Below are 17,888 nucleotides of genomic sequence, written 5' to 3'. Positions count from 1 at the left end.
TCATCAACAATAATTCAATCAGACCCTTGGAAACGGTCTAAGCACGTTTGAGACAAGCAAGTATACATAGTTACCAAATGCTTGAATATAAGTTTTTACATATATTGTATGTATGTATAAATATTTCAAAAAATATGACCAGTTCAGTAAGAACAACGAAGGACATCCCCTTAATAATGCTAAGAACAGGACTGAAGTCTTGAAACCCTTTGATTAAGGTGTACCTCGGGTAAAAAAGCCTTTTTTAACATTTTTTTTCTCATATAAAAAAAGAAATATGTATTTTATTAGAATAAATTCTGAAATTTTTGAAAAAAAAAATATTTTAAACTCGGTCATTGCGACGCTATTTCCGGTGAGCTCTCGGAAAAAATATGCGCCCTCGTTGGCAGGATAACTCCTTACAGGTTCACCTAATTTTAAATAAACACGTGTTTTAGTTAAAACCTTAACTGAGAACTTGGACGAAGGGAAAAAAATACTGAAAATTGGATTTTTTGCAGACATTTTTACAAATTTCGCGACATTTTCTTTTTTAAAATAGTTCTAATCGAAAAAAATCCCCCATCTAAGTCTTTAAGAATACCTCAAAGACCTGTGTAAAATTTCATGAAGATCAGTTGAGTAGTTCTCGAGAAATCTTGCCAATCTACATACATACATACTTCACAAGCACAGTTTCGGGTAAAACGCGTTTAAGCACTTAGCCTAGCTAGCCTCGAGCGCACAAACTCTCAAAGCTGTATCACCGAAACTATTACTCGGATTAACTTGAAAATTTAGGACAATATTCTAAAGGTATTGTAGAATTTCATAAGACAAACAAAAAATCGATTTTTTAAAACCCATAAGCCCATGTAATCCCTTAACACAAAACACATATAATCCCATATTGATAAATGGTGAGGAAGCAGATTCTAAGATAAAAACAAATGCCGTTCCCAATATATCCGGGTCTACTTAAGCGGGACGGAACGTGATTTCTATCCGATCAAGGACTCTCAACTAAGCAGTGTTCGCAAAACTTATATTGGGAATGTTTTTTGCCGCTACAACAACAATCCGAAACGATGTGACAGATCTGGTGAGAAATTCTGGGAAAATACATACAAATAACAAAAAAACTATACATATATCGAAATAAAATCATCTATACTAGTGCTATGGCTCTCAGTTCTAAAATTATCCAAGATAGGGCAAGCGATACGAGCTGAAAAAACAAAGGACTTAGAACTTATCGCATTCAATTCGGCTACACATGAGAATTTGTAGAAACAATATGACATAACCTTTCCAAAACGTTTATTAATGGTCAAAGCATAGGACTTATCTAACGAAATCGAGGTGAAGTATTTTTAAAGTAGGTTTGTATTGTAACAGATTAAGTTAGGTTAAGTTCTGTGGTTGTTAATCGATGTAGACTTGGACTAATAAAAACAAGTCGGCGTTTTCAGTTTTTCGCTTGACTGGTTCAAATATTTGGACATTAGGGAATGTACTTAGTGTGATAGCCCAAAAAAGCAATTTTTTGAAAGGATATGCTTAAACATATTTTAAGAACCACAGCAAAATTTTTGAAGAAAAAATTAAATTTTGTTTAGAGTTACAAGCGATTCCCCAAAGCGCAAAAAAGCAGGTCCTTCACTGGCACATGCTAAAGTGGTTCTGTGAATGAAACCTAAAATAATATTTTTAGAGGATATTGTCTGTACAACAGCCTATGACAAAAACTAAAAAATAGCGGCATTTTAAAAAAACTTAACCCAGAATTTTACTCGACTTTTCACCAAATAAAAAATTTAAGCAAATTCACAAAATGGAATTTCGTGAAAAAAGTAAACTGATGGAGCTTATTGAACTTCTACGCCTGTAACTCAAAAAATATGTGAAATATTGATTTAAAATTTCACTATAGTATTTTTACAGCTGCAGACTGTCGAAATATGAAAAAAATATAACAATAATTTTTTAAAAATTTTGCACTGGGGTTGAACCATAATATCATCTTTCTAATTATATAAACAATAACTTTGTCGCTAATATTTCTAAGCACTACGGTAAACAGCTCTGTGAGTACAGATATTCAGTTCGTTTAAATTCGTTAGTTTCTTACTAATATTTTATAACTCTTAATGTGTCTAACGATAAGTTTTTTATAGCACCATTTTGATAAGAGCCGTTGCCAGGAGCTTTGGCATAGTCCCTTGGTTTTCTCCTAATCTTTTTTCCTAACATATAGTATCATCATTTTTAAAAGGGACAGACACAACTTTTAAAGTCTTAAAGAAAATGGTAATGAATAATTTTAGCAAAACTGGACAAAAGAAATTCTAATGTACTTGGGGAAATAGCCGAAAATATTAATTGTGCATGGGGTTTAAAAGAACTTAGAACTTAAGAAAAATAAAAACAAAATCTACAAACACACTGGGCTGTTGCTTTAGTTTCGTCTAATACAGTATGTGCTCTCACTTAATATTAAGCCTAGCCTTATTTTAAATAGTTTCTACTGGAAAACCTGATTTTAATACCAACATTTAAAATTACAGAAACAAATACACAGCACACTCCAATGGCAATTAAAAGTAAAATTAGCGCTGTTCGCAACACTTCAACTTCCACATTTCAACCTTTTTGAAAAAAAGTAAATAAAAATTGCATGTGACTTTTTTGCTTTTTTATGGTTTTCTTTGTAAAAAGTATAAACGATACTATAAACTTTCGACTCTGAAAAAATGCGATGAGTTTTAGTTGTCTTCAAGTCAACAGAACATGGAAAGTAACACCGCACCCATTTCACTGCCCTCGCTATGACCCCTTTGTGGCCTAAATAAGTCATGAGCGCAATACGAATTCGTATACTAGCGGGTTTTTACAACAAAAAATAGGCTACATACTCGAATTTACATACATAGTTAACAGAGAATGTGTTTGAGTAACGATTCTCTGTAGGAAATATTTTGCGTTGATAAAAAATATGAAGTGTTTTGATTGAAGTTCGAACTTCACGTTATCAAAAAAGTGTTTATTATCATTTTTTCTGCCGATTATTGTTTAACGAAGGGTCTATCATTGCATTTTCCTACAGGGTACAGTTCCACTATATGACTAATATACCTACATATGGGTCTAATACATATGTATGTACACAACAGTTAAATACATACGAAAACAATAATAAGTAAATGTAATGATTCCAAAGTATCGGCCTGTAATAATATTATGATATGTGCGAGCATTGAATATGAGAGCCTTGTGCCAACTCATGCTGATGACTATCGGAATCATTTATTTATATGGTTTGCAAGTCTAATGCATAGACAAAGAATGTTCGTATGCTTCGAAAATGCTCTATATTTGCAAGAATATATAAAATTATGTACACATGTATGTATGTTTGTGGAATTGGTAAAACAATGAAATCGATTGTTCACCTTTTGATGCATAGCGGTTGTTAATTGTTATTATTGTACGATTTTGATAGATATGGGCGTGAGTAAGACCTATCGTTCGATGTGGCACAAATTGAAAACTACATTAGAGTAATTGTATCTTGTGTCGTCTTCATTCTATTTATCAATATATCTATGTATGTATGTGTATACACATGCTTCTAAGCTTAATAACCATTAGAATGGTGTGAAGAAAGCAAGGTTGAACAATTCGATCGGAAAATTGCATCATGTCCAAGTATAGTTTAACGTTTCTCCTCCTATAATAAAGTAGAAGAGTTCACAAAAGAGTAGTTGTATGAACGAAGAATATCTAAAGCTTTCCATAAAGATATTTCATATATTGTTTAAAAATTCTCTTTTGAAGTTTTCGATTTATAGTTCTACAAGAAGACATAAGACGCAACTTGTTTAAAAAACAAGAAAAAACGTAAACTTCGGCGACACCGGAGCTACAATACCATTTATATACATTCAATATCTCAAAAAACTGAGGGACTAGTCCGTATATATGCTGACAGGCAAATGGACAGCTTCCCTTAATCAACATTTATATACATATATACTTTATGGGTTCTCGGACGTTTCCAGCTTCAGCGTTGCTTCGAGGCAAACTTAATATACCCTGTTGAGGGACCGGAGTGGGCCGGATTTTATCCGGCTAAGGACTGTCAAACCGGCAGCATTCCTCCAATTAAATTCAGGAATGTTATCTCCTGCTCTGGACTCCATCTGTTATCACAAAGGACTAAGCTGGTCTATGTGTGCCTTATTGGCCTACTAGATTAACCTAACCACAACAACAACAACAACCCATCCTTATCAAAATTCTTCCGATACTTTAATCGGAGATTCGCACTAATTTAACAAATTTGGCAGGCACGACGGTGAGGCTGTGAGCCGATGCAACGTCATGATGGAAAAGCACTTTTTTCGCAAATCGACACCGTTTTTTCTACAATTCTGTAGAACTCGGCACTCGGCAAACTTCGGCAAATCAGAACCATTTGCCCTTTTCCAGGCAGCCCATGCAGATCATTTTTTCTGAATCCAAAAAAACGGCGACTGACCCTCTTTCGGGCTAATAGGACAGACTACGCATTCTTCCGTGCAGTTTCGCTGGGTGAAGTTCACTTCGTTTCGACTATTTCTTGATTTCGAGTGTATACCAAAGGACTCATGCTTCGTCGGCCGTCACAAAACGGTGTGAAATAATTACTTTTAACCGCCTTAATGCACGGAAATATAACCTAAGTAACCACAGCACCACCAGTCGACACACTTTTTAGATCGAAAAGATTTCTCAAATTGCGAATACAAAAGACAGCGGTAGCTATTTCTATTTTTAATTATGATCTAACAGGATTTACTGAGAGATTTTTCTCTAGAAGTAACCGAGAATGCGACGTACTACGACACTGGGCCCTAGATTCAATGTAAAAGAATACTGTTGAGCTGGAATATGTTAGATCGGAGAGTTTAGTAAAATAAGCTGGTTCTGGCATGCTGAAGAGTTTATACGTCTAGTCTTTCTTTAGCATAAGTTGTGATAGCAAAAACTTATAGTTTCAATAAAAAAAAATATGCAGTGGTTCATTTCTCACACACTTTAAGGATTGTTAAGGTTTAGTTTCTGAAATTATACCTTGAGTAAATAATATCAGTCAGTATTTAATTTATAAATTAAAAGTGAAAAATATAGCTTAAGAAATGAGGTTAAACCGGTAGTTTTGAGGTGGGTAAGTTCGAAATTTATCGGGCGAAATATGGTCCTAGGTTGTTGAAAGAGACTCAGTTATAAAAGCATTGATATACTCTGGTATATACCACTATGAAACAACTTGGTCTTCACAGTTTTATGGAATAATATATTATTATGGAGTAGGTTATATTAAGCCCAACCAATAAAATATTACCAGGGTTAAATGTGAGAGCTTCTAGTAATAACAAAATATAGGATGAGACTTATCTGTGTCAGAAAACCATAGAAGACTCATCTTAAAACCAAAAGTAAAAAAAATATCCTTTCATATAAATTCGAATTTTTAATTGACTTTCTTTTTTCCCAAAAACGATTTAAAAGGGATTTGATATATCAACCATTGTTAATTAAAACCGCTATGACAAAAAAAATGTCAAAAACCATATTTTGCAGCTGTGGCCCTTCACATATGCCAACAAAAAATTTTTTTGTGCAGTTTACTTTGCAAGCGAGCTACTTAATGTTGGCTTTCTTTACTTTGAAGTCGGCAATTAATTCGCTTATTGTTCTAACCTCTCTATTTACCCCTCGAATTGCGTCAACACATTTCGCTTTTTGCTTTCTCACCCCAGTTTCATTAGCCGGTCCTTCACTTGTGTGCCGATGTCGTTTGCATTGCATCATTGCAGGAATTTTATCGAATTCTATTGATCTTCAAATGGTTGTTTGCCTTTCGACCGGCAGGCAGGCAGACGGAGGCAAACAGGGAACCAAACAAAAACTGCAATCGCCTGCGGCCACTTTCCTCTTTTTCCAATTTTACGCTTTTACCTTTTACAGTTACCCCTGTGCGCTCCACAAATATGTGCATGTGTATCGGAAATGAGTCGATAGATTTGTATGCTTAGCTCTTAGCAGCTGTTAGATGCGAGCATCTGCATGTTGCATTGAAATTTCTAGCTGTTTGTTGCATGTTGCACGTACATATATATGTGTGGTAGTACGAAAATAATAATTTCCTTTTGCCAAGCGTATTTCGAAATGAAAAGAAAGTCTGTGGGGAGTGGAAATTTGACTCGTGTTACGCGTCAATTATTGCCGAACGAAACTACAAGTATTGACCGAATGCCAATGCAGAAGGGTGAGTGCAAAGGGGTGCTGCCACTCGAGTTTGTGGTCTACTAAAGTGAATAAGTGCAATATGTTCGCTTAGATATGTACATATCTACGCATATTTACATACAAATGGTGTCAGGTAACACAAGTAATATATTCCTTTTTTGGTACTAATATATCCATAATTGATCACGATCACGAAATTCACAATTGTATAAAATAAAATTATGAATTTTTTTTAGGAAGACAAAATATTTTGTCTGTATGTATTCACCCTAATGAGAGGAATTAAACTGTATTTTGTGTTTAATTTTATCACAAGACATGAGAATTGGAAAAAAGATTTAAAAAAAAAATTAAAAAAATAAAATAAAACCAAAAAAAATGAAAGAAAATAATAATTTTAAGAAAAAAAAAAATAAAAATAAATTAAATAAAATAAAAATAAATTAAAAAAAAAAACAAATGCAAACATATAAAAAATTAAAAATGTTTGAAACCCAACCTCAATTTTCTGAAACAAACCTTATATCAAAACAGAAAAAAATAAAAGAAGTATTAAAATACCAACAAAAAAATAAAATAGAAAATAATAAAATAAAAAAATACAAAAATAATAAAATAACAAATACAAAAAAAAAAAAATAATAAATTACATTAAAAACAAAAATAATTTCAAAAATAAAAAAAATTAACTTATTTGGAAACTAAGTAGCTTCAAACAAAATAATAAAAAAAACAAATAGAAAAATAAATAAAAGAAGTTGTAAAATAAAAAAAAAAATAAAAATAGTAATAATAAAATAAAAAATAAAAATAAATTAAAAAAACAAATATAAATGTAAAAATATACCTTTTTTGGAAACTAATCTCAATTTTTTGAAACTAACCTCATTTCGTATATACTTGTACTTCTTTTGAGCATTCTATAACTAATCTTACTATTTTAATCAGTATTGTAGATTTCTAACGCTTCAATCGTAAAAAATTAAGCTTGAAGATTTACAGCCTTACTTTGCGAGCCCGAAAAAAGCTCGATTTGTCTGCATTTGGTCATATTATGAAAACTAACCCTACTTTTCTGAAATACTTCGCTTATTTGATTATTGCTTTTTATTCACCAAGCTTTAATCTTAATAAAATTGCTGTAAACCTCACTTTTTAGGGGCTGTTTATAACTCGTCTCAATTCAGTCGCAAAAAAACGCCGACTTGAAGGGTTCAGATAAAATCTGAAATTGTACTTCACCAATATTGATTTTTTTCGCCAAAAAGTTATAGATCAATCAATTTTCACTGCTATTGATAATATCGAAACCAATCGGACTCCAAAGTGAACCTGACAGTATCTAAAGATGGAACGCCTCGTGTTTTCAGTCAGAAGTTCAAGTAACATTCTTGAAGCATTCCGAAAAAATCTACATATATTTGCAGGATTGGTAATTTTTCACACAAAAAATAAGAAGAAAGAGAAGACGTGCTAAATGCATAAAGAAGAAGAAGACTGCATAAAATGTCTAGAGCAGGGCACCAGGAAACAATGGAACATCTCTTGTGCACTTGTCCCGCATTACCAGATTAACCTAATCTAATCTAAGAACAAACCCTTAGCAAAATGATGACTGAACAGGTGGTCGAAGCTCGTTGTTATCTTCGATCAACATTTAGTCATCACACCAATCTTCTATTACTCAAATTATTTTTAAGTTGCACCCCATCTAATTTTGTTCAGAGATGATAATGGCAGGAGCTAGGCTACTAAATTTTGAGAGCAAGTTAAGTACAATACCATTTGTATTTTCCAAATTTCTCATCTGAGAAAGAAAAGTCTTCCGATGAAAAAAAGCAAAATCAAAGAACCCAACGACAGACTTTCAAAAATCGTTAAAGTTTTCAGCGTGTGCGCATTTTCAACAAACACGTTTTCAGCACAATAGCTTAAATGGAATTGAAAAAAAAGAAGTAATTTGCTTTAAAAACAGCTATAGATAACAATAATTAAAAAGCACTTAGCATGCTCAGCCACAATCAGAAACAAAGTGATTTATACGCTTTTAAGGAAACACACACATTTGGAGCACATCCTGCAGCACCTACCAAAGCACAAGAACACGCTTGAATGCACTGAATGCCACCTCCCACTGTTGCATGACTTTATGCACCTTTGTTGCGCCACAGCGCTCCACGGCACAAAGCGTTTGGCTACGCCTCGACGTGACTTTATGGCAAAGGCAATGTGTGTCTTAAAAGCCGCCAAGTAGGCAAACCAACGGTATTAACCGGCCGGGAGGGCCATACACTTGCCTCACCTTGGCAGTGACATGAATGGCGCGCTGTTATTGCAACACAAAACATAACTGTATGTTGTGGAGTGCAGGCAGGTCCTTGCACCGAGCGCAACAAATATTCAGCAGCTAATGGGCGCAGCGCCATCTAGCAGCGCCTTGAAAGTAGCGCATGCGCCGAAACGACAGTTATGGACTTGACTGTTATTTGCTTGCGGACTAGCAGTGCGACAGTAGTGATTGGGGCGCGTTGCTGTTCGTGGTTGCAGACGAAAGGCGCTCGGAAAAGCAGCAAAATTGTAGAGAATTTTGGTTTTTTCACAGCTAAAATGGCAGCGGTTTAGTTTTAAGTGTAGCATTTTTTATAAGATATTTTGTACTTTTGTAATTTTGATAATGCGTTAGACGGAAATTATGTAACTCTTTGAGGTAAGCTGGAAAAGCGAGCGTTTACGTTGTCCTTTGAAGTTTGTGCGAGTATGTATGGCACCTTGAATCGGTTGTAGTGTATGTGTGTGTGGGTGAGTGTAGAAAATCGATAAGAAGAGTTGTTTTTTACGCTGCTACGCCTTGCCTTCTTCTACGTGCCCGTCATTTATGGGATAAGGATACACAGCGGATGTGGCGCCTGAGTAGGTGAGCGTGCGAGTCGGTCAATGTTTGTGTGGCATGCACTTTTTATGCATCTCTTATGTATGTATATGTGTATATATCCGGTTGTCTATTACAAATACAATATATTTCCGTTAACATAATTAACACTTTTACTTTCCGTTCTGCTTCTCCTTCACCAGGTAATAACCCCGCAGCGTTACGGTGATGTTTACATCTACAACTGTGCGGCAGCAGCAACCCCTTACAGTCGGCACAGTCAGCCAAGTCAACAGTTACAACAGCAGCAGCAACAACAACTATATAGCAACCAAAGCATATATCAGAATATCGGCATGATGTCGGCGACGGCGTCTAATGGCAGCGGTAACGGCAGCGAGTTCGAGACGTACGATACACCAAAACCGGCCACACCAGTCAATTACGATTGCCCCAAGAATGTGTGTCGAACACCAACACAACTGCGCTTCGGCGACACGACGCTGCACAGCATGAAGGGCTGCTCGACACCCATACAAGAGGAGTCCTACGATGTGCCGCGTCCACTGAACACGCTTATACAGCAGCAGCAGCACACTTTGACGCCGAGCAGCTCGAACTCTTCGTTGCTCACCAGCGACAGCTTGAGTTTGTCCTTCTCATCGTCGAATCGCTCGTCGCTGGCGAATATGCCCGACTATGATGTGCCGCGTCGCAATCCATTGCCGGTGCGCGCCGTACAACAGCAACAGCAGCTTTTGCTGCAACAACGCCAAACGCCGACGCAAAGCGTGAACGGTGCTGCATACGACTTTCCATTGCCGTCGAATCTGAGTACGCCGCTGGCGGAGAAATCATCGCCCAACGCCACGCTAATGGCCGCAGCGGCCAGCAAGGAGCTGCCGTTGGAGTTGTCCTCGGCGCTGTACACGCTGGATAAATTGCAATTCGAGGCCAAGACCGCAATCACAAAGTGAGTAGTGCAAGAGTTTTTGAGACCGCATGCGGCATGTTTTAATAATGCTAATATTTTTCAGATTGCTCTCCTTCGTCACGCCGAGTTGGCGTCAGCGCGACAAACTCGAACCCGTGCTGATGGATGTCAAATTGACGGCGGTGCGTTTGCGCACCGCGCTGCACGATCTCAGCGAGTTCGGCGAGGGCGCGCTGGGCAACGCAACACGCTCGGAAGATCGCAATTTGGCGCTGAAGCTGCGACCGCATGTGCGCGCGCTACGGGATGCCGACAAGCTGATACACGACACCACAGAGACGCTGGACGCGCAGGGTTGGGCCATTGAGCAGCTGATGCGCAGCGAAGAGAAATTCAAGACCAACAACAAACCGCCCGATAGTCTCGATCAGCTGATTGCGTGCGCGCAAACGCTGACCGAAGATGTGCGCCAAACCACCTCTTTCATACACGGCAACGCATCGCTGCTGTTCAAACGTAGTCTAAGCGAGTGCGGCGCCGATGAGGAGGAGAGCGCGAAGTGCCCTGGCACAACACCAGCGCCACAAACACCCAATCGCGGCAGTTCAGAGTGGGTGGAAGACTATGATTATGTTTCCTTCGAGTCGAAAGATGCGGCAGCGCGTAAGAACTCGGCGCTGCGCGAGGCAATACCGGCCAACTTGAAGAAAAATTTCGATACGGTCATAAAAGCGGCAGAAACCACTGTTATGGCTGCGTCCAATGCGCCAACAACGAACGCGAACACGAAGAAGCCCGAGCTAACGGTTAAGGATAAGAAATTGGTATGCTACTATGCCGTGCAAATATCGACGCACATGGGTAATCTGCAGCAGGCGATCGACTCCTTCTTGGAGACGGTCGAGAAAAATCAGCCACCGAAATTCTTTATTGCCTACGGCAAATTTGTTGTAGTGAGCGCGCACAACCTGGTCACCATTGGCGATATAGTGCATCGCAATGTCTCTAAGGCGGAATTACGGGAAAAGATATTACGCTGCACAGACGCGCTCTCGGAGGCGCTCAAGACATGCGTGCAAAAGTCCAAAAAGGCAGCGGCGCAATTTCCCAGCGTTACGGCGGTGCAAGAGATGGTGGACTCTGTGGTGGATATAAGTCACCTGGCGGCGGATCTCAAAGTTGCCATGCTGCAGGCCGTGCAGCTGAGTTTATAAGTCGACTTGCGGTCGTACGACCGCCACTTATTGTTTGTCAAAGGCTTCCAAAGTCTTCCACAGGTTGGCATAGAACCCAGCGCTACTTAGAGTGGGGAAGATTTTTCTACGAAATCGCAGCTAAGATAACTACGTACTACATAGTGAATGTGCTTCAATGCTTTATGCTTCCAGCAACAATTTATATACATACATACATATATAATGGAGTTATAGCATATAACGGTAATTTATAGCACAAGCATTACATAATCGAACGAAGCTGACTGCTAGGCCAAGCGTGCCGACATAATCAAAAGCCAAATTCTTGTCGTTTAAAGCGAAAATCTTAAACGGTATTGCAATAATAACAAATACATACATATATACAAACATACATACATCATAAATGGACAACTATTGGAAGAGCAGTTTGTTTTAATTTAGAAAATGTGTCCAACGAAAGAAGAAGAGGGACCGGCACTTCTTATACAGAACAACAACAGCAAGAAAAATTCGCGCGTATTTATATATATATATGTACATATATTTACACGCATGTGTATGTAATTTTGTAACTTTAATTTAATATTTAATTTTTAATGTGATATTTTAAGCGAAGTTGGTTCAAGCGATTATTAAATTAATTGCAAGATTTCTAAAAGTACACTTGTAATTATATATACAAGATATATACATACACACATACAATACACACACGCATATGCACGTATATGTGTGCATATAAAGCTTAACTTATTTAAATTTGTTGTACATATTTCTTTACCGTTGTAACATATCCTTCTTAAATTATAAATACCGTTGTAAATTAAAATTTCACACTTTATAATTTTAGTTGTTATTATTATTATTATTTTTTTGTCTCTAAAAGCTCGTGGAAGTGCTTAAGTAAACAAGCGTGTCATAACATTGTACATTTTGTATTTCCTAACCGAAACGCCTAACCGAAACGTTGGCGTTCACACATTTCGACATAGTCAAAAAATCTTTAAGATTAACATTATTAAGCATTTATTTTAAATTATTACAACACTATATATATATATCTAGTATATATCATAAATTGTATGTATTCCTATGTTAGTGAAGAAAACGAACGATATACAAGTCGGCTTGGTATCCTATTGTACCTCTTGTAGAAGGGAGGAAATTATGAAATTCAATAAATCTTAATGTAGAGAAGAAATGTAACTTGTTGCTTTTTTTAAATATCGAGCGGGTAGAGAAAACGTTTAACAGCGGCGCCTGATTTGGTTCTTTGGTTGTACCGAGGAAGTCGGGTCTAAGTAACCGGAACGGTCCCGGATTTTTTACCCGGCAAAGGACTGTGAACCCGGCACCATGTCTCAAAATTACTTCAGGAATTTTTTCTGACGCTACAACAACAACAACAATAACAACATTTCTCTGTGGTAAATTTTGTAAAGTCAACTCGTCAAACAATAAAAGCTTTCCATACTAGGACATCACTTTGAATGTTCAGTTCGTATGGCAGCTGTACGCTATTGTGGTTCGTTATCAGCGGTTCCGACAAATAAATAGCTGCTTGGATAAAAAAAAAACGTTTGAAAATTTTCAGATCGATGTCTCAAAAATTAAGTCACTAGGTCGCGTATATACAGAGAGACGGACATGGCTAAATCGAGTCAGACTCAGCTCGATACGTTGATCACTTATACAAGATGGGTTCCGAAGTAAACAGGACTTTTTGAATCTAGCGCTCCTGGTCTCGCCATCTATATGTCGACTGCTGCGTTAGAAACTGCTATCTTTTTCGATTGTCCAGTGAGAATTTCATGACATTTCATCAATTGGAAGTGAAGTTATTGCGTTTTAAGTGTCAGTATGTTTGTGTTATCGGAGCGAAAATGAGCTTCGAACAAAGAGCCAACATTAAATTTTGTTTTAAAATTGGTAAAACTTTTACCGAAACTTTTCAATTGATGAAAAAAGTTTATGGCGATGATTGCCTATCCCGTAGCAGAGTGCACGAGTGGTTTCAACGTTTTCAAAGTGGTCGTGAGGACATAAATGACGATTAACATGTGGGTCAATCAAAAAATCTGTAATCACCGGAAATTCCATCGAAATTGTGCGTGAATTCATCAAAAATCAGCTGAAGTCATCATTGAAATTCATGGAAATAGAATTGAACATCTCCAAAACATCGATTAATCGCATTTTGACCGAAAATTTGGGCTTACGAAAGGTTCAATTCAAAATGTATTACTACAAACTAAGCTGAAAGTACTTCAAGAGGGTCAAAACAATTAGCGCTTCAAGTTCAAGCAACTAACTCATACATACAATTATATTGAATTAATATATTTCAAACAGATTTTATATTGGTATCGCTGAAAATGCTCACGCAGTGCATACAGTTTGGAGCACCAGGCAACAATCTCAGTCCATTAATATTTTGAAACAGGCAAGAGCTCTTAAATAATTACAAAGTTTCAATTTAATTGTATTCTAAATGCGACTACAAAACTGCTTACTAAACTACAACTACACTACTGTTATAAAGTAAAATTACTTACATAGAACTACACTGCGTCTAATCTAAGTTGTTTTAACTGTTTAATAAATCCTATATTTGGTTGTATGCATTCGCGTTTAGACTTTACTAACGCATAGGCAACGTCAAACGGCATACCACACACTAATATTAAATAAGCAATAACAATGCTGGCCGCGCGCGAAACACCAGCATTACAATGCACTAGCACACGACCGCGAGACAACGCCGCGTCCACAATGAATTGGTTTGCTGATGGAATGACACGCTCTAAAAGTAGTGTTTCGGGCAAATCGAGACATGACAGAAATTTGGTATGCACTTTTTCACCAACTAAGTGTGGTGTCTCAATGCCAACGCTTAAAATATGTGTTAACTTATATGCACTTATATTTTCACTATTTACAGCATCTTGTGAGCCCAAGTAGAGGAAATCGGTTAGAATACATGCAGGTGTGGTATCTGGTTTAGTATCAACAACGAAACCATAACACTGTTCTGGTAGTTGTTGTATTGGTGTTGAGGTAGTTGCGTTTGCTTCGATGAAACGTTTGCCACTTGCTGTGGTTACAGTGGTGGCAGTGGCTTTCAAAGCCTTGCGTTTAGACTGTAGCTGCTGGAGGAAACTCATTTTCATTGACAATAAAAGGCAACTTTAAATCTTTTTCATCGTAGTGCACTCGACATAGGTAAAGCCCAAATGGTGGTGAGAGCAATATGCGATGATCCCAAGAATTTTTCGATGGGATCGTCAGCATTTGGTACACAGATTGCTCATCGATACGACCAGTAGCTACAGCGATTAATGTGCCAACAATGCGCCGCACCTGTGTTAAAAATATTTTGAATTACTTTTCTATATAAATAAATAAATTTACACTAACTTGTTTGTAAAGAAATGCTTTTGCTTTGAACTCTATTTCCCAATAATCGTAAATGTCTTCGGCCAATTCAGCATTTGAGCCGATCGCAGCAGACTTTCCAGGTTTCAATGTTATTTCATCGATGGTGCGTACTGTGTATCTAGGATGATCGCGTGTAGGGCTGTGTTGTCGACTGACGCTCGAAAAAGTGCGAAAATCATGTAAACCGAGAAACATTCGTGTTGCCTCGCGCAGCCGTTCAATCTCAAATCTACCGTTTCTACAATGGAAATTAATCTCATAGTGAATAAATTAAATAGAAAGTAATTGCTTTAACATACTGTAGAAAAAGGCAACGGTCTATTTCCTCCACTGGTATAAAAGCTCTAAAGTTTTGATTCTTCAGGCGATCGGTATCAGTAATACCATTTTTGGCCACAGCAAATCGGTACAAGTATGTGCGTCCTCGTGCATGATAGCGGCTGTGGAAAGTGTTCGGAACTTGTTGGGTACTCAATACCCGTATCGGTAACGCATTTTTATGAAGCATGCGATTCAAAATGCTGGTGATATTAGCAGTTTCATAGGGCTCCGAGTTATGGCGTTCTAAGTCAATGTGAAGCGTTGAATGTAATGCATGCACACCAGCGTCAGTGCTAAAACAAAGAAAATAATTAAAAATTAAGGAAATATTTAAAATTTGTGTACTTGGAATATAAATATGCCAACATACCGACTTGAAAGCACAGTTTGGATTTCGTTTTTGGGATGCAACGCTCGACAAGCCAACTCAATGCAGCCTTGTATAGTTTTTGTATCCACTTGCGATTCCGCTGCTTTATTTATCGTTTTCTGTATACCACTAGCGAAGTTATTATGGACAATTGGTTTTAATCGTTTTCAAATAAATAGATATGAATTGAAATAATTACCGGAAACTTGTACCAATGTATGAAATGTTTAACAAGTAGCGGTACATTTTGGCGGATTGATTGAATTAACACACACATGTGCATGCAAGTTGCGTAAACAAAAACTCTTAACAGCTGATCATATACATGTTCGAATTTTGGTCAAAAATGTTGTTTAAAATTATTGAGTAGATGGCAAAATTATATTAACAAATATGTGTGTTCTTATTTAAACTAATAATCAACTCACTTTTACAAGTTTAATGGAAATTTATATACAAATAAAAGAAATTTATTAAATTTGAGCATTAGCGACACCCGGTGTTCAATAGAACATTTCAGTATTCCGAATCTGTTACGAACAAAACTAGTCAGCTGTCAATTTTTTTCTTAACCTGTCAATTTGTTACGGATATTCGGAGTAAAGTCTATAGCAGCCGGCGGTTCCATAACATCAAAATAGGCGCTCCCAGGTTGAAAACTACCGTGAAACTTAAAGATTAGCACAAAACTGTTGGAATCATGGCCGCGTTAGATCCCACTTTTGTTAACATAAATGACAATGACGAAAATAAAGAAGTGAATGAATGGATTCGTTTTGGAATGCGACTAGCAGTAAGCGCTGCACTACACCCATTTGAATATTCAAAGGTGCTTATCCAGCTGGGCTATGAACCCATACCGGCACGTCCTGGCACATCCCTCTTGGGAAAACCAATTATGGTGCTGCCCAATATCTTTCAATACGGTTAGTTAAAACAGCTAAATCAAATAACTATTATAATATGACATACGAGGTATTTGAGTACTAAGGTGCATGTTTACATTTGTTTTATAGCTGGTTACATCAGGAAAATGGATGGTTTCTATGGCTGTTACCGTGGTCTTGCGCCCAAATTAGTAGGTTCTATTGTTAGCATGATTTTTAGTGAAAAAATTGCTGATAGGGTGGGTCTGCCAGCAATCGATGATAAGGATAAGGACGACAATGACCTCACCGATGAAGAACTGTAAGTTACATACAATTAAAACAATTAAAAGAATACTTTTAATATCATATTTGTATTGCAGTTATGTACAGTTTAAAGTGAATCTAAAGCGCGACGTTGTGTTGAGCGTATCAGGGATAATTGTATCGCATCCATTTCATGTGATTTCACTGCGTATGATGGCACAATTTATTGGGCGAGAAACTCTTTATCAATCAATATTTGGTTCCATCAAAGAAATTTATAAAACTGAAGGTGTTCTAGGATTTTTCTCCGGTTTAGTTCCCAAACTGCTTTGTGATGTAGTCTGCTTAGTGCTCACTAGCACCACAGTGTTCGTGCTAAACAAATATGTTATCAAAGACAAAATTGGAAGACAGTATAATGCTGGCTTTGTACAAGTACGTATGATTATATAGATTTCTATTCTGAATATTTCATTTAAGTATGCTAATTTTTTTCATGTAGTTTGCATTCTCAAGCATTTTGTATCCGTTCCAAGTGGTTTCTTCATGCATGGCTGTGACAGGCTCACGCTTAATGGCTGGCCGCCCGCCTGTGATGCCTGAATACAAAAACTGGGTTGATTGTTGGAATGACCTACAAGCGCGTGGCGAGCTCAAGCGCGGCACATCATTGTTTTGGCGGTAAGTGTTAAATATAGATTAATGATAAGCTATATGTATAAATAAATTATCTGTTATTTTTGTGTATTTTGCTTACAGTTCTGTTGGTGGCTCATCAAAAATTGTTGGTGCAGGAAGGCGCGGAGATTTTGCGCCTCTACCAACGATTGCAAAATACCAATAGGCCAAATCAAAACAGTATTTACGCACTGAACAACGATGCATTTTGAAATATATATCTATTTCACTGTTGACTATCAACACAATTACATGATTACCACATACCCAACTGCATTTTGGTAACTATTTTTCTTTTTTTTTGGTAATGAGGAGCTGTGGAAAATCACAAGCAGGTTGGACGGTAGCATGTTGCAGCCAATTATTGTCTTTATTATTCATAACATAAATTAATGTGAACTGTCTATAGCTTTTAACCGTGGATTGTAAATTAAATTGAATGAACTTAGTTTGCTAATCTTTCAATATTTGTGATTTTCTGTTTGCAACTGAGCGAAAAACAAAGAGATAAGCCCATTCAAAGGTATACCGCCTCAGTTTGAACTGAAATAAAAATGCTTCTGTTTTGTTTTTAATATCTTTTGTTGTTTATTTTACTTAGCACATAGCCAAAAACTGCTGTGAGTATTCCAAAATGTGTGGCGGCCTATTTAGTATGCTCTGAGTACAC

The 17,888-nt window shown here is 37.0% G+C and overlaps 4 protein-coding genes across 6 annotated transcripts in view; 2 read left to right on the top strand and 2 right to left on the bottom strand.

Annotated features, from left to right (window-relative positions):
• The window catches only part of LOC105223623 (breast cancer anti-estrogen resistance protein 1), a 62,453-nt gene extending 49,974 nt beyond the window's left edge, over positions 1-12,479 (top strand). The window contains exons 1-3 of one of the 3 annotated variants that reach the window (XM_011201382.4): positions 8,028-8,983; positions 9,349-10,118; positions 10,183-12,479. In XM_011201382.4, coding sequence (XP_011199684.2) covers positions 9,502-10,118; positions 10,183-11,293 — 1,728 coding nt within the window. In that variant the 5' untranslated portion in view covers positions 8,028-8,983; positions 9,349-9,501 and the 3' untranslated portion in view covers positions 11,294-12,479. Of the gene's footprint in view, positions 1-8,027; positions 8,984-9,020; positions 9,191-9,348; positions 10,119-10,182 lie in introns of those variants that run through there. The other 2 variants (XM_011201383.4, XM_049458523.1) reach the window with 2 other exon arrangements.
• Positions 12,480-12,680: 201 nt separating this feature from the next.
• Positions 12,681-15,704, bottom strand: LOC105223622 (tRNA pseudouridine synthase-like 1). Its single transcript, XM_011201381.4, has 5 exons — positions 15,607-15,704; positions 15,408-15,536; positions 15,016-15,330; positions 14,696-14,954; positions 12,681-14,638 (listed from the first exon to the last, which is right to left on the bottom strand). The coding sequence occupies exons 1-5, from the start codon at positions 15,651-15,653 to the stop codon at positions 14,414-14,416; spliced, it is 975 nt and encodes a 324-aa protein (XP_011199683.2). The 5' UTR covers positions 15,654-15,704; the 3' UTR covers positions 12,681-14,413.
• LOC115065946 (dual specificity protein phosphatase 19) lies at positions 13,840-14,442 on the bottom strand. Its single transcript, XM_029549199.2, has one exon. The coding sequence runs from the start codon at positions 14,440-14,442 to the stop codon at positions 13,840-13,842; it is 603 nt and encodes a 200-aa protein (XP_029405059.2).
• A 279-nt stretch (positions 15,705-15,983) lies between the features above and the next one.
• On the top strand, positions 15,984-17,793 carry LOC105223621 (mitochondrial carrier homolog 2). Its single transcript, XM_011201380.4, has 5 exons — positions 15,984-16,333; positions 16,424-16,595; positions 16,657-16,975; positions 17,043-17,221; positions 17,300-17,793. Exons 1-5 carry the CDS (start codon positions 16,108-16,110, stop codon positions 17,382-17,384), a joined length of 981 nt encoding a protein of 326 aa, XP_011199682.1. The 5' UTR covers positions 15,984-16,107; the 3' UTR covers positions 17,385-17,793.
• The last annotated feature ends 95 nt before the right edge of the window (positions 17,794-17,888 follow it).

This window comes from Bactrocera dorsalis, chromosome 5 (genome assembly GCF_023373825.1).
Source record: "Bactrocera dorsalis isolate Fly_Bdor chromosome 5, ASM2337382v1, whole genome shotgun sequence".
Lineage (NCBI taxonomy): Eukaryota > Metazoa > Arthropoda > Insecta > Diptera > Tephritidae > Bactrocera > Bactrocera dorsalis.
Note: the sequence above shows the minus strand (reverse complement) of the source record. Positions and strands in the feature narration are given on the sequence as shown.